Source organism: Electrona antarctica (assembly GCF_951216825.1).
Source record: "Electrona antarctica genome assembly, chromosome: 4".
Lineage (NCBI taxonomy): Eukaryota > Metazoa > Chordata > Actinopteri > Myctophiformes > Myctophidae > Electrona > Electrona antarctica.
Genome location: NC_136809.1, coordinates 31,472,588 through 31,489,090, shown reverse-complemented (window position 1 = coordinate 31,489,090; position 16,503 = coordinate 31,472,588). Strand labels below are relative to the sequence as shown.

Here is a 16,503-nt window from a genome sequence, read left to right as displayed (position 1 = left end):
TTCCGGCGAGCCGCCTCGCGTCCGAAACGGTCGAGAAATGACAGAGTTACCGTGTGGGGGTCCCCAGAACATCCAGACCCCCAGGAACGCACCCAGGGGGCCGGGACGGTTCCGGCAAGCCGCCCGCGTCCGAAACGGTTGAGAAATGACAGTTACCATGTGGGGGTCCCTCTACTGTACTGTACTGTAACACCTGAAATCATCATATATACAGTTAATTTGTATGTGTGTTAGGCTGCACAACAGTGACACTTGGTTTTAAAAACCAACCAAATGCTATTTTCGTGCTCAGACACAGGTAGCCAGCCAGCCAGCCAGGCACACACAAAGCTACTTAATGAAGTGGTTGCACCACTTAAAAAGACAGTAGCCAGTAGTATTAATGGAATTCTTGTTATAATCTTGTCATTAAATATTACATACAAATTATACAGTGCATTGTCAATACATTTCATGTCAGTTAGGGTACAGCGGGAAGTTACTTTATGATGTTTTTTTTGTTGTTTTAACTAAGTTCACCTCATGTGTCAGAAAGAATATCAACAAACTTCAGCATGGACCATTCCAAGAGAATCACGAGGAGCCTGGCGATTGTGGCAATCCCCCTCTGCCTACTCATAACACATGCTTTGTTTCCGTTAAGTGGCAGTTTCCCATCCACTGAGAAAATGGCAACTTCTAAAGTGATGTACATTTGTACATTCTTTTAATTGCTCACAGCGAGAATAAATGTTAGATGATCTGCATAATTCTGTGGAAAAAAATGCTCCCAAACGTTACCCACATGCCCCACAATTATGTGCAACTCCCCATCTAAACCACCAAGGCAGGGACTGTGACTAAAGGTGACAACAATTAACATGATTTCCAGTCCAATTTATATAGATATAGACTTATCATCACCCAGTGCTTCATTCTTCAAGACCAAAATATTTTACACATCTCTTTTCGGATTAAAATAATTGTGAAACAAGCTCGCCATTGGCTTTCCAAGCCTTGAGTTTACTTTTGTGATGGAAGGAGTATGCAGATGCATATATAGAAGTCAGAAAATAGAGGGAGATTTAAAAAAAAAAAACACGGAATGCAACATCTGCGACCTGAACAAAAGTGAAATTCCTTCAACTGGCGTGTGTCATTATAGTCCAAGCAGGGTATTTGATCCATTCATTCTTCATCAATTCTGTTAAGTAGTTTATCTTCATCGATATCCACACAAGGCACAGAGGCAAAACGGGGAGATAAATCCCTCTCCCTCTCCTTTTGGCCTCATCTTCATACCCTCAGTCTTGGTACCCATAAGCAGTGTCCATAAGGAGGAGGATAAGGTGACGTTTAGTCCCATTTGGTCACCATGCCAAACCCTGAGCACTCAGGATATTGTCTCTCCCTCACACAGACACATTCACTCCCCTTTCCACACACGCGATGGTCATCCTGTTCCTCTCGTTGCTTCTCCTTCCTCTCTCTACCACCAGGTGAAGAAGGGCCTTCTACTCTGGAAGCTCTGTGTGTAGGACTCACTGTTGGCCCTCTGCGGGGCCCTGGCCGTTTCCACTATCACCGGGGGCATCTGCACCAGCTGGAGGGGTGTCTTACCATCCTTCAGGGCTTGGCACAGGTTCAGGATCTGGGGTGGAGCCGAAGGATGGGGGGTACGATAAGTAATAGGGTATTGTCAGTGGAAACCTTGATATGAAGCAAGCATTTTGTCAACAACAAAACAACAACAAATGGGACGAAATTAAGAATAGTATGTATGACTGAATGGATGGTCCTGAAATAGACGGAGGGCATGAAGTGGGCAGTCTGACTGAACACAAATTAGCATTTTGTTCAGGGTATTATGGACAAAATGATCAAATTCACTGCAAAAGAAATACAAAAAAATAAAACCTTTTTGCCCTGTGCTTGAAATGTGCCTGAACTACATTTGCTACTACCTCTAGTAGCGACCGTAGTGGACACCTTTTCATGATTGGCTGCCTCGTCTCTAGGCTGCCTCTAAGCCAATAGGAGACTTACTCATAAAACCCATACTCTGAACGCCGCAACGTGAAGCCTAATAATGTAGATGGCAGTTATGACTAAGTCATTCTTGTTTCATTATCATCTAGGTGTAGGTGTGAGTGATCAATGATTGTTGAGTGACGAAAGCTCACCTGCCCCCGCATCACAGCTACTTGTTTATGGAATTGCCCTCTGTCAAAACCTTGGTCTTTCTATAACACAAAAGCACAAAATACAAGGCACTGGTTATGTTTAAAGATTGCAGCTACACAAATTAGAAGGGAGAAGTGCATATTCATAAGGCCTTCTTCCTGTCATGCTCCAGCCAACTGATGCCTGTCTGTCCACCCTGTGTTGTCCCACATACTTCTGTAAAGGAAGGCGATGTCTGCACAGTACACATAGTATACTGGTGTCCTGTGCTTTATTATTCAAACAACAATTTGCCCAAGTAGGGCCGCTTCATCAAGTTCACATTCATATTTTTCGTCTGGATGATCCTATTATGTTGAGTTAATTATGTGCACAAAAGACAGAAACAACCGTGATTAAACAAGAATTGATTAAATCGATGAATTACCAGCTGCATTATAATTATCTGCAGGGGTCCGCTATAACTGCCTCTGTGTCTGTTTCAGTGCAGTAGTTTAGGTAGGAACCTAAATTCTCTAAGGCGGAACTATTTTGTTCCGAGTCATTCATTTCCGCCCGGACATATTGGCGGTGCGCACATACATCAGCCAATGAGAAAACCAGCTGGACTAGAGGACTAGGTTGCACATCGACAATAGACTCAGCTTGCTCAGCTTTTTACCAGCTAGCAGCTGGTAAAAAGAAACCCTGATAAAATTATGAAAACACAAAGGTGATTAAAACCTTTGGGTAACGTTGGGAAACAGAACAAACATTATGCATTAACAGGTAAGTAATCAAAATACATCTAAATCATTTCATTTCACTTTGTTCGTCCCATACCTTAAACAGTTCATAGAGGTCCTCCTCCAGGTCTTTGATAAAGTTAGGGTCAGATAGTTTGGGCAGGACTAACTCTCTGATCTCTTGGGAGAACGCTACTTTGGCCTGGGAAAGCCATGCCCAGTAGAACGGATCTGGTGATTGGTCAAAAGGAGAACGTGCCTTTATTGTCAAATCGCATACATTAAAAAAAATACAGAGTCATGATAAAATAACATAGACCACTTAAGGTAGATGCTCAGTGTTTGTTAGCCCCTCTCGGGACCCCCGGTTGAGCTCTTTTCATCGTTCACCCGTAGGGTCCCTCCCCATCTGTCCCAAGCTAAATGGTATGGATGGATATGTTTCAAAAGAAGAATATAGGAGCTATAGGAGACAACGGAAACCTCAACGAATTTTCCTTTGGCGCAGAAGCCGTTAAGTATTTTTAATCTTTGCTTGACCGTTTTGGCAGCTCTGAAATTCTCGCTTCCTTCCTTCCTTCCTTGACTTCCTTATTGACATCCCATTGTACCGCCTCCAGTGCCGGAACTGGCTAGCTGCGACAGAGCAGATCAGAGGCAGGAACGTAGGGACGCGCAGCTAGCCAACCTGGTGCTGGAGGCGGTAAAATTCGTTGAGGTTTCCGTTGTCTCCTATATGCTTCTTTTGAAACATATCACGAGTTCTCAAACAGCGCAGCACGGACGTTTCCGACCGTAAGTCCGTCTGTATACCATTTAGCTTGGGACTGATGGGGAGGGACCCTACGGGTGAACGATGAAAAGAGCTCAACGGGGGGGCTAAGTGTTTGTATGAAAAAGATAGAACGAATTAATGTGTTTATACATCATTTTATAGATTTGTGTTCTTTCTTCAAAGAAGCAGTAAGTTAAGTAACCTACAAAATTGTCAGAATCAATTATAAAAATGTGCATTTTCTGAAGAACAGATGGGGTTGCTGGAAGCAGCAATGTTTAAAATCTTTTAGTTGGTGAGTTATAAAAGATACATATCTGGCCTCATAATATGGAGAAACTAATAATAAAACATGTTTATCAAAAATATATCAATGGATGTACTTACAAGCTCTCCAGGAGTCTGGGTGTTTGAGTGGGAAGGCTAGACCATTGTCTATGGCTGCCAGCTTGATGATTGGATCCTTAACTACCACCCAATCCGAGTCCTACAGAGAATCATCAGCCAGTGGAATGGAAACAAAGTGGAAGGCGTTTAATATATATATATATATACACACATAAACCTTTATTCAGATTTAACACAACAGGATAGGAGATCTGAATAAAGTTTATTCTTCAAATAAATTTGCATTACTGTCTGTGTGTCCACTGTCCTCACCCTATTCCCACCAGTATCCATAGGACAGTCATATTTTAATAGCCAGTTGTCATTTCCTCTGTCTGAAAGAAGAAAAATAAACATCTCAAAGAACGAAATCAAATATCAGCCCACATGCCATTTTATAGCCTGTGATTACAAACGAACAGCATTCCGAGCAATGTTTCACGCCTGCCAGACAACATGTGACAAGAAGGAAGTGCTTCACCCCCTTTCATTCATTGAATCCACTGAATTTTAATTTAATTTGTTCCGAGCTCCATTTTGTTGCCAGTTGCTGGAAATGTCGCCCAAGGCCATAATCAGTGTATCACAACTAAAATAGTGCTGGCACCATGGAAACCATGTACTATACCTGTGTTTCTAATGATGTAATCAAGGACTACCAGACGTTCAAACTGCAGCTGCAGCTGGCGGTTAGTATTCTCTGGCAAGGGCTCAGCTTCAAATCGCCGTAGCCAGAAGTCTGCATCCTTGAAACCATCAACGAAAAGCTGGAAAGAACCAACCTACGGAAGACACAATGCAATGTCGTTATGTTGGGTGTTATTTTCTTGGTTTGTGTTTTTTGACAATGCAGTGAATACCATTACAGGAACAAGAAAGAGCGAGTTTCAGGTTCATCTTCCTAAAGGTCATTTTGTAGTGCAATGTTATGACTTGGTAGCTTACTTTGGGTGGTAGTCCAATCCTATGGAAGCGTTGCCCCACCTTAGGCACCTTCTCTAGGGCTAGCCTCTTTCCCCGAGACTTGACACGGTCTATGGCACTGTAATTAAATGTTTCACTCGCCAGGTACACCACCTAGAGGGAAAGATTAATTGGGAGGACATATGATCAGAAGAATGTTCTAGTCATGACTAAAGCTGAACAGAAGTAGGTGCATAAACAGTCTGAGAGAGAAGACATAATGTGTAGGCTTGATGGCTGTGTGCAGATTATTTTTCCTACCTTGGTCTTAGGTACAATGTTGAGCTCTAGTTTCTGATCAACCAGGCTGGCCCCAGCCTCTGAAAGGTAGCCCTGGTTGAGGACCAGACAGTCACGGCCAAAACAGCAGGGACAACACAGTTTCTGGAGCCATTTGGTCCATTTGGGGTTTAGCTGTCCATAGGGCTCCTCATTCTTAGGCTTAAACACACCAATGATCTTCTATGGAAATTAGAAGTGGTGAATAAAGATAAAGGGGAGAGATGAGGGGAAGTAAAGGAACACATAGGAAAGGATTAAAAACATGAAAGATGCTACTGTAGTAGTAGTTGGAACTTGTTTGCTTATGAAATGGTAGCCTGGCAGGGCCAGACTCATAGCGTGGTTTCACTGGTGCTTCCTGCGGGGAGGAAGCGTCAGTGAATCCACGCCGAGTCTGGCCCCGCCAGGCTAGTGAAATAGTAGTTTCAAGTTAGTCTTTTTAATATAGGTATGCGCATAGTGCATACACTACACACCTAAATCTACATCTTTTAAGATCTCTCAGGAATTTAGGCCAATAGGATAATGTTTGCCAGATAAATGCCACTACATACTATAAGAAGCTCTTGGAATTACATGTTGGCATTAGGCCTACAGTATCTAACTCTCTCTCACACACACACACACACACACACACACACACACACACACACACACACACACACACACACACACACACACACACACACACACACACACACACACACACACACACAGTCATGTGCATAGACCATAGACACACAATTTGAGTACGACATGGAGCTTGGTCATGGAGGAGAATTATATTCTGAGGGAGAGCTAGCACATGATCACAGAAGCACACTGGTGACTAAAACTACGAGGTGGGGGTGAAGGCCACACACAGCCAACCTACATTTCTGTCATAATCTATAGTAACTAGATGCAAGGGGTATGAACGGGACTTGTTGTTTTGATGTGCTACACACTGACCGCCAAAGAATAACTGGTTCTTAATTTTAGAAGTGAAACTATGTAGGACTCGATCACAGACTTCTGGATTTTAAATAAATCCACAGAGACACTTCCTGTTTCAACAAGGATGTAACACAGCCCAGTGTGTAGGAGTGGAATAAAACATGATGCACATGCACTCTGCACAGCATGGATGGTATTAGTGTAAAAGGCCAAAGTTTATAGCGACTGCTCCACACCCCAACCTTTAAGCCCAATGATTCGCCACGCAACTCCTTGCAACATACAACTACTTGTAACTATTTTCCCCAGTGGAAGTTGCAAGGAGTTGGTGTTGGTGTGGTTGACCTTAAAAACTGTTTTGTTGCAAGGAGTTGCGACTAGTGCAAGGAGTAGTTGCAAACTGTTGTGTGTCTAATGATCTGAAATAACATACATGAATGAACCTGATCATTTATGTATTGCATCCAACACGTGACAATCATTACTAGAAGGCAGACTGATCCTCCCTCAGTCCCTCCCATCATGATCTGATAACTTTAATTCAGGCATCAAGGGATAATATGCACTCTTGTTATATATATATACACACACTGCACAATATATAATTATGTAGTATGGCAACTAAATTAACATATTACTTGTTTTAGCTACAGTAAAATCCTCAGTGTTCAATCATCCATTTGTAACTCAAGAGTGTACAGCACACGTTTTACTTGTGTACACTCAAGTTAAATGAACAAAGGATTTTACAAGTCATAAAACGAGGCATATGTAAATCCTTGCTGTAGCCTTATCGTATCACCTATTTGCCAAGTCATCATCATAGGAGTAGAACGAATGAGGCCTTTCACTAGAAGCAACAGCACAGTTCACACACTTTAAAACTTCACAAGCGTTAACTTTAAAAAAGTAACCATAATAACAACAATCAACTTGGCGATTCTATGGTCTGGTGGAATTTAAACGGTCTACTGCAGTATTTCTTACCCCTTGTGAATCTTTGACAAAATAGCTTCCACTAGATCCCTGGTAAATTCGCTCCGGGTAAATGCCCTCCTCTATGGCGCGTTCGGCCTTTCGGATGATTTCTCTAAATTCTGGATCTTCCAGGAACTCGTTCCTGTGTGGTTCCCGAGGCGAGCCCCCTCGATCCCGATCCAGCAGAGGCTGCCTCTCCCGGTTGCGTCCCGGGCTTCCAGCCGGAATGCGCACCACAGAGCCCGGTGTGCCTCCAAATGTGCCCCGGGGACTCGGGGGCTCTGTCGGACAGTAGCTGAAATCATTGTTGTCGCGAAGAGGAGAGACAAGCGGACTCGTCTCGTCCATGATGTGGTGTCAGACGACAGGAGCCCAACGGCAGGTGAAGATGGGCACAGTGGAACAGGGACATACAGCAGGACGTGGGCTTTGTTGGCTCGTTCCACCGCTAGCTAACAAGGCAGCAGTACTAGCAGGCTCTCAAAAACAACAAATCAGATGACTGTCAGCTTCCGGGAAGAGGCGGGACCCTACGTCATAATTCCATCCCCCAGGCATTCCACCAATCAACATTCATTTATAAGGCTCTCTGGTTAAAATCATAACTAGTCTAGGGTGACAGGGTCTATGGTTAAAATTGATTGATTGAAAGATGTATTAACAGATTGGAGAATTACAGTACATTTCAAGCACAACTCAAACAAATGGATGCAATGAAGTAAGGGGTAATAATAACAGTTGTGATAAGACAGGGTTAAGCCAAAAAGAATAAAAGCTATAGAGGGTATGCGCATGCTTAAAGTGAATGGCACATTGAGTGGCAAATCGAGTGGCAAAGCAACAGGCAAAGTGAGTTTAACATTGTTTAATGTTGTTTAATGCAATCAGATAGGACTTTTCTGTTTGGATGTATGGGCTGTCAAGGCCAGAAAGTAGTTTTTGCCACTCGCTCAGTAGGCATTCCTGCATAACTTCCGGGTTTGATGATGATGTCACGCCGTCACGCGCAAAATGAGCTATAGAAACATCAATGCATGGTTACTAACAAGTACGTTATGTAGAGAGGAGCAGAGCCAACACCAGACCAGAGCCTTAAGGCCTATTCATAGTCTGGATTTTCGGTGGTGAGGTGACCACCGCTCCGGTGGTGAGCTGACCTAGCCTGGCTAATAAGCCAGACTAATATCACACAACAAATCCGCCGGCAGGCAATTTTTTTTTGCCAACGGCTGATTCGGTCTGGCTTATTAGCCAGGCTAGAGCTGACCACCAGAGCTGAAATAACGTTGAGCGGTGGTGAGTAAAAACCAAGGGGCCAGTGAGGCACTCCAACGTTGAAGCACTGCCGGGCCCTAGTGGTAAGAGGAGGGACTACAGGCGGACCCGTGGATTCATGACCGGGAAACCCTGTGCAGCTGGGCTTTAACATTGAGCGCTCGGTTGCACTTCCGCATTGGACCACCAAAATGTGGTGGTCGAATGCGGAAGTAGACGTTTTGAGACGGTCCTTCCGGGTGCTTCAAAACGCCACTGAGCAACTTCCACTGACATGAATAGCGGAGGGGGCGGAGCTTCGCGCCAGATCAGTCTCTATCCTTCTTTATACTCTATGGTAAAAACAGAGAGAAGGGCTGGAGCGGTGGCGGTGGTTTGCTCTTCACCACGGCTCGTGACGTCATGTTGTAGTTCGGTGGTCACCACCGAAAATCCAGACTATGAATAACGCTTTAGGGTCAACGCTGTACTCCCGCAGCCAAATCATGCATTACCAGCTAGGGTCCCAACTCCCAATCTGGGAACCCTCAACCCATTGGCAAAACAAAGGAAAAACAGTGCCCTCTTTTCCTTTGATTGATGTTAGTTAGTCAACAGTCTGTCTCGAAACACTAGCAGGGTCTAGACTCTATTTCAAGGGGGAGTGGTTAACCAGCAGGCTACGGAAATCTTTGACATCGCTTTTTTGAGCGGATAGAGCAGATTATATAATTAATTAATGAATTAGATCTAAAGGTCATAATAGGTCCTTTGACGAATGACTGTGAGCTTCAGTTCTTGGCCGATTCCCACGACCCTCTACCTGTTATGATGTCATAGACTGGCCTGGACTCCATGTTATGCCTGACTGACTGGACAGACTGGATGGACTCTAGCTCTGGTCCATGATTGTCTACCATTATTACAGAATTTTGTGGAAAACGAAAGCAGACCTGCCAAAACTGCTATTTCTCAAAGTACGAAAACAATAAGGGGTCTTCGCCCATTCAAGCTTGATCCCTAATAATAATATCTGTTTAAGAATTGAATATTACTAGGGCTGACTCTGGAATGATGCAAGTCTTGTACCCTTGTACCCATTCTCACAGTACCCGCTGTACCTTTTATGCCCATATATGGAGTCCATCTAGCTCTGGTCCATATAACGTTAAGGAGAAGTCCTTAACGCTATGGACCAGAGCTAGAGCCCATCCTGTCTTTCCACTCTGTCCAGACTGTCAGGTATAATATGGCTTATGGAGTCCAGGCCAGTCTGAGTCTATGACATCATATTGATGATGACATCAGCGCACACCATATATGGGGATTTCCGGATTTATCTATATTTTGTGGAGCTTTTCTGATCATGCCCTTGTGTCCAACTCCTCACCAGCTTTAGCCCAAATATGGGCAGATCGGTCGGATCTACGGTTCTGTCTGTGTTCTACTTCTGGACAACCACCGACTGGGCACCCCCCTCGGGTCGTTGCGATGTGCACGCCGAGTTTGAAGTTCTTAAGATACGTGAACTAAAGAAGGACACACATAGTCAGTCAGACACACAGACGGCAGGGATTTTTTGTTGTAAGATATTCCAAGGCCCCATTAAGCATCTAGTTCTAGCATTTCAATTTGAATGCCATTCACCTTTAATAGCAGCTTTTGATTGAAAATGATTCTTTGTAAGATCCAGGTTAACATTTTCTGTAATTAATCTATCGATATTTCTTGAAAAAGGCTGTCGGTCAAAACATTATTTACGTGTAGGCCTATTACAACAGCAAAAACAGATATGTGCCACTTATATGAGTTTGTCATGTTGCACAGCCTTTTCTTCTCTAGTCCATACTAAAGAAGAAAATAATGTGCAATATTAACATGACAAACTAATGGGTTATATCTGACCTATAGTGTTCTGACTGACGCAGCCCATGGCCTATTATGGTCTGAAGGTCCAAACCCAGACTGGACCCAGGCTACCCAGGCTACCCATAACCCATGAGCAATACATTAAACTGTGGAAATTCTATGCAAAGGTATAGCTTACTGTTTGCCCCATCCCAAGCCATTAGGAAAATTGTGGAATGTTTTCCAATCCATGTTTAAATAAAACGAAAGATTCAACAGAAGCCTGAAGACGTGGACAGGTTTGGTCTTTCTCTTCAACAAGCCCTACATTTGACTTTGAAGTACAGCAGAATACATTTGATATTTATTGTAGAGGAGGATCATTTCTCTGATGGTGGACTGGTGGTGCAGACTGTAGTTTGCAGTAGGGCCATCTAGCGACTAATTCGCCTTGACCAAAATAATGTGTGTATTTCACAATTTTCATCATCATTATTCTTTTCTTTTTTCACATTCACAATCACATCCGTGCAAAAAATTGTGTTACAGTACAGTGATGCAAACCACAGGATGTGTTGCCTCAGGCCTCTGCACCGTGGACGTGCAGCTGTGTGCATCCTCCTCCTCTCTCATCTCTCCTCGGCTCCTCCTGAAGCTAGCTGTTCGCTCTGTGATTGGTGGACACCAGCAGGAAGAGCGCTCCACTCCGGTCGTGTCAGCTGCCAAGTTCACTCGACCGAACTCTCATAAACCCGGTAGCCATCATCATTAGTGGCATCATCACATTGAACGTACCCCGGCAGGTTCTCTGTAGCCGTTCGTTGGGCTACGAGGTCGTCGTCAAGACACGTTTGCGGTCATTTTCGCCGCCTTTTCAGAGGAGTCTTTCACCTTTCCATTCCCGGAAACAACACAGCACAGAGGACATTGGCGAGAGGATGGCCGCGTACAAACTGGTTCTGATCCGCCATGGTGAGAGCGTCTGGAATCAGGAGAACCGCTTCTGTGGGTGGTTCGACGCAGACCTCAGTGAAACCGGGACGGAAGAGGCGAAGAGGGGAGGACAGGCCTTGAAAGGTAATGAAGGCTCATAACTTTATTTATCACACAGACAATCTGATAAGTCATCATGCGGCCTAATCTTCTCTCGGACCAGGTGTAGTGCTTGGAGTTGGATTAAAATGTGTGTCCACTCACTCCACTGCAAGGTTACGCAACTAGCATGTATGGGCCAGAGTGGTGGCATGGGCGACAGATTGTCAGGCTAGTGAGGCCACTGCGACAAGCTGAGTGGGCATTATGGGTTTAGGAGGGAGGGAAGTGGCCATGCAAGCGATGAACAACATTCCTTTCTTGTCCTGTCTTCAGATCATGTAGGCCTAGAGAAAAGGCAGCTAGTTTTTCAATTGAAATCCATATACTGTAGGTGCTTTCCCCCCAATTGGGCTTACACTGTTTGTTTTGTTGCCATCTGTTTAATGAATCGCTTCCCCCCCACACATTCCCTACTTTACTCACTCCCAGGCAAGTTCAACAAAGTACTACAGCTTTTGCACATTGTATTTAGAATATCTGGTAAAACTATTATATTCATTGTGTATTTATTGGAGCATAATGCATATGGGGGAAAGCAACAGTATGACTAGTAATTGTATAGTCAAACTATAGTCTCACTACGTTTTTTACATCATGACTAAAATAATAAAATGGAGATGAGGATCGAGGTGCACCTGCTGACAGTGAGTCAGCATCTTCACACCTGATTTAACGGAATAACGTCACAGCAATAATTTAATTTTTGGAGAAGGTAAAGCATCTGCACACTGGTTTAAAGCAAATTTGTCTGAAGATGACCTAAGGTCGAAATAATTCACCATTAAATTAAACCAGTGTGCCGATGTTTTGATTCTTGCCTTGATGTCCAGCACCTGACCTGAATACAGGACAAGATATGCACACAATCTCCTCTGTGAAATGATTGATTGTTTCAACCTAAAATTTGTGAGTCATAGTTTGGTCATTACTAGTTATGTTAAGAAGAGAAAATCACACCTGTGTGAAGTGAGGGGTGCTCTTATCGTACATCATCATGCATCATCTCATACTGGCCAATCAGAATGCCTGTTGCCTGTGATTGGTTGGCTGATATGCTCGTTTACATTGCCTAAATTTTCCCTTCAATGGCGTTTGATGTTTAATTTACGTCATATTTAGTGGAATTTCGGCCTATTTTCTCCCTTCATTGTTAATGGCAAATCTTGAGACGTGTGGGGACAAAAGCTGTTTATAGAAGTCGGCTAGCACCCCTTCAAAATCACTCGTGTGAGGGGCGCTCATATCGTCATACATCACATTCCGTGCTCAGCCAATCAAATCATCACTAAAGCAGGGCATAGGAGGGGCTAGCGCCCCTTAAAAATCATTCACGCCATTAAGTCCATAGAATTTTTGAAAAACAGACAAATGTGCATTGGGTTTACTGGGAATACAATAATACATGAGGTAGCAAGTTTAAAATACATCTTCTGAACAGCGTATGTGCATTGTACACATGTGTGCATGTGTGAACATGTACATGAATTTGTGATGGTGTGCTGCTGTGGAATTCTTTCCCTTCAAAAGCAAAAATGATGGCCAACCAGTTACCAGCAGGAGGCTCTGTTGTAAAATGATCATGAAACATCCTACTCTGCAGCTTGAATTTGACAGTTGACACTGTTCATAGATTCAGCACAGTGTTTGGCCTAATTCGTAGCCTGGTAAACCTGAGCTGTTTGGAGGGTTGACACATTCACATAACTGATTGTGTGAAATATTCATTGACTGTAAGAAAATATTTTATTTTGAAACATTGAACTATGCATTAATGGCTCCCATGGCACTAAAAAGCTGCTTTCCTTATCAATGTAGATTATTATTGTTTGCTGTACTGAATTGCATTACTCACGGGGTTGATTTTGTACAGTATGTTGGAAATGGCAAACAGAAGAGTCACGGCAGTTTTCGAAACAGGCTTCCATATCACTCGACTCACCTTTTGTATGGACACGAACTCACGTTGGCTTTTCACTTGCCTGAAATATAATCTTCCATGGAAGGCTGCACTTATGCACTTGGCACACCCTTTATTATATAAAAAAAGAAAACAATTCACTAGTGCTCCTTTCTGACAAGTCTGTGCAAAACTAATGTACATACAGGGCTAACTGCTCTATAAATCTCCCATGAGTAGTACTGTTTATGAAAATGCAATGAGGAGGGTTGAAAGGACAACATAGAGGAGTCAGTGTACATCCCATGTGCAACTGCCATGAATGTATTGAATTGTGAAGTTTTATATAACTCATTCATAATTTCTTATGCACAACCTTTAACAGTATTTACATGCAAACTTATAGACTATACATTTCCTTTCTCTCGTACAATAGATGCTGGCTATGAATTCGACATCTGCTATACTTCTGTCCTCAAGCGGGCCATTCGCACACTGTGGCTTGTTCTGGAGGGTGTTGACCAGATGTGGCTGCCTGTCCACCGGACCTGGCGCCTCAACGAGCGCCACTACGGTGGCTTGACTGGGCTAAATAAGGCAGAGACGGCAGCCAAGCATGGAGAGGCCCAGGTCAAGATCTGGAGGCGATCCTTCGACACCCCACCCCCAACCATGGATGAGGAGCATGACTTCTATACCAACATAAGCAAGGTGATTTTTACATCTCCCTCGATCTCCATTCCTTCTATTTCTATCTTCTCTCATTAACATTGACAGTTTATTCCATCACAGACATCACTACTGCTGCTAAACTAGTCTGGCGAGTAGCCATGCCCCACAGCTTCAGTCACAATTAAGTTTACTTGCATATACATGTTCACATATTTCTACACTACGGTTTGCAGAATTAACACACTAGTCTCACCTGCATGCATCAGAGATCATGAATCTATTCTGCTGCTACACACCTGCTGCAATTTTTGGAAGCATTTTAACCATGCACAAGAGACTGTTATTCTATATCTGCTGCAATTGAACTGCCTAATTGTATGCCCTTTTTAACCATGCAATTTATGTATACTGTATATTTGACATTGCTTGTATTTATATTAGGAATATTTGACATATCTGACCTTTCTTTCTTCAAAATGCTAATGTTGGGAGCTTGTGTGATAATTCATTTCACCAACACTTTTACACCTGTAAATGGTGAGGTGACAATACAATTGTATCTGGATTGTATGGTAGGACCGTCGATATGAGGAGCTGACAGAAGACCAGCTTCCATCTTGTGAGAGTCTGAAGGACACCATCGCCCGGGCACTGCCATTCTGGAACGAGGAGATCGTCCCTCAGATCAAAGACGGCAAGAGAGTTCTGATCGCTGCCCACGGCAACAGTCTCCGTGGCATCGTAAAGCACCTTGAGGGTAGGGTAAAATACGGGAGTGAGGGGAAACTATGACTTGATTGCACATCGTGTCGCTCACCGAAAAGAGACAATCTATAAGCGGTGTTATTGAGAGCTTGATTGGCTATTTACGATGGGCAACACCTGTGCAGGAACTTAGGAAGTAAGTATAAATTGAGTCAATAAGTAGACTCAATAAGTACATTTAAAGACCAGCTGAAATTACTTTGTGATCTATTGTTTCCTAGTCAAACAGGAGCTGGGTGCTTCCTCAGCCAATCACAGCAATGGCTGCGGTGGGGGCGGGTTGTTCGCTGACTGAAAACTGTTCCATTCTGTTCCCTCAGGCTATGGGGATAAAATATAAACTTCTGCGCAATACTTAATCACGTTTGTTACTTCAACCTTTTACTTTAAATTGTAAACTTGAAGTGTAATTGCAGTACCCTTTGTTTATGTTTGTAAACAATGAGAATGCTACAAACACCAAAGTCCTTGTAGTGGTGCCGGCCCACAGGAGAATATAGTAAATAGTGGTCTTCAAGAGACAAGAAGGTGGTTGCACACACTGATAGCTAAAGTGACTATATTGTATTATAGTACACAAAGTAAAGAAACATGCATGTTTAGCTCCGTCAGTTTGTAAAGCTGCGTCTGTCATCTTTGTTTCTTTCTATAGAGTAGCACCGCTTTCTAGTGTCTTATGGGTTGAAATTGGTCTGGACTTGCCGATTTAATCATGCATTACGTTTTGGTTTGATCGGTAGTAACTAAGATTGGAGTTTACACAAAATGTGTATTTGTTTGGCATCTACTGTAAACTCCATGTCTCCATTACCTTAACTTACCATACCATTATGACCACGGATATGAAAAACATGGCAGTTTTACTCCATGGCAGTAACCACATGTTTCTGGTATGGCTTCTAGGTATGTCAGAGGAGGCCATCATGGAACTGAACCTGCCAACGGGCATTCCTATCATGTATGAGCTGGACAAGAACCTGAAGCCTGTGGGACCCATGCAATTCCTTGGAGATGAGGAGACCGTCCAGAAGGCTATGGCGGCTGTTGCTGCCCAAGGGAAGGCCAAGTAATAGGCGCATTAACCCCCTAGGTGGGCTGGAGGGTTTATTGTGGGAGTGCAGTCTGCAGAGCACTATCACGTGTACTGTTCCATTATAATAAGTTTAAAAGAAAATGGTCATCATTGTGTGTCATGATACACATACATATGCTCCACACACTCCATACGCTTGTGCACTTGTCACCATACCAAGTTTTCACACAGACATGCGATGATGTAGATGGTTATATTTCATGTTTGATTTGATGGGTGTAGAGTTGACTTGTGACATATTGAGCCAGTAAATGAGAGCTGTAAATTATACCACTATTAAATCACCAACCAAAGTACATATTAGGGAGGAGTAACAGCCAGCACCCCCCTCCCAAACACTTTTTGCTTACAGCCCCCCCCCCCCCCCCCCCCCCCCCCGCTCTCCTATAGGACGATAGGAGAGCTGCTGCTTGGCATTGTATGTAAAACAATGTAGTCTGGTGCACTGAAGAAACCTTGCCTGCACATTCCAAAAAGGAATTTAACTCTTTCCTGTCTCATGCAAAGACACATTTATTAATTTACAGACTAACATTGACTAAGGTGTATGTTTGTTTTTGTGTGAGATCATTGAAATCAAGGTAATTGATTGTTTTAAGGGCAAATTGACCTGCACTGCTGATTTGTCTGCTGTAGTGTGTTATAATAAATATGAGCCATAGAATCCTTA

General features: G+C 43.3%; 2 protein-coding genes across 2 annotated transcripts; one reads left to right on the top strand and one right to left on the bottom strand.

The window, feature by feature from the left end:
• Positions 1–377: 377 nt before the first annotated feature.
• Positions 378–7,745, bottom strand: pi4k2a (phosphatidylinositol 4-kinase type 2 alpha). Its single transcript, XM_079499655.1, has 9 exons — positions 7,219–7,745; positions 5,275–5,475; positions 4,996–5,127; positions 4,679–4,832; positions 4,324–4,385; positions 4,051–4,150; positions 2,986–3,119; positions 2,163–2,222; positions 378–1,630 (listed from the first exon to the last, which is right to left on the bottom strand). Exons 1-9 carry the CDS (start codon positions 7,555–7,557, stop codon positions 1,469–1,471), a joined length of 1,344 nt encoding a protein of 447 aa, XP_079355781.1. The 5' UTR covers positions 7,558–7,745; the 3' UTR covers positions 378–1,468.
• A 3,367-nt stretch (positions 7,746–11,112) lies between these two features.
• pgam1b (phosphoglycerate mutase 1b) lies at positions 11,113–16,503 on the top strand. Its single transcript, XM_079498178.1, has 4 exons — positions 11,113–11,388; positions 13,740–14,014; positions 14,552–14,732; positions 15,644–16,503. Exons 1-4 carry the CDS (start codon positions 11,250–11,252, stop codon positions 15,808–15,810), a joined length of 762 nt encoding a protein of 253 aa, XP_079354304.1. The 5' UTR covers positions 11,113–11,249; the 3' UTR covers positions 15,811–16,503.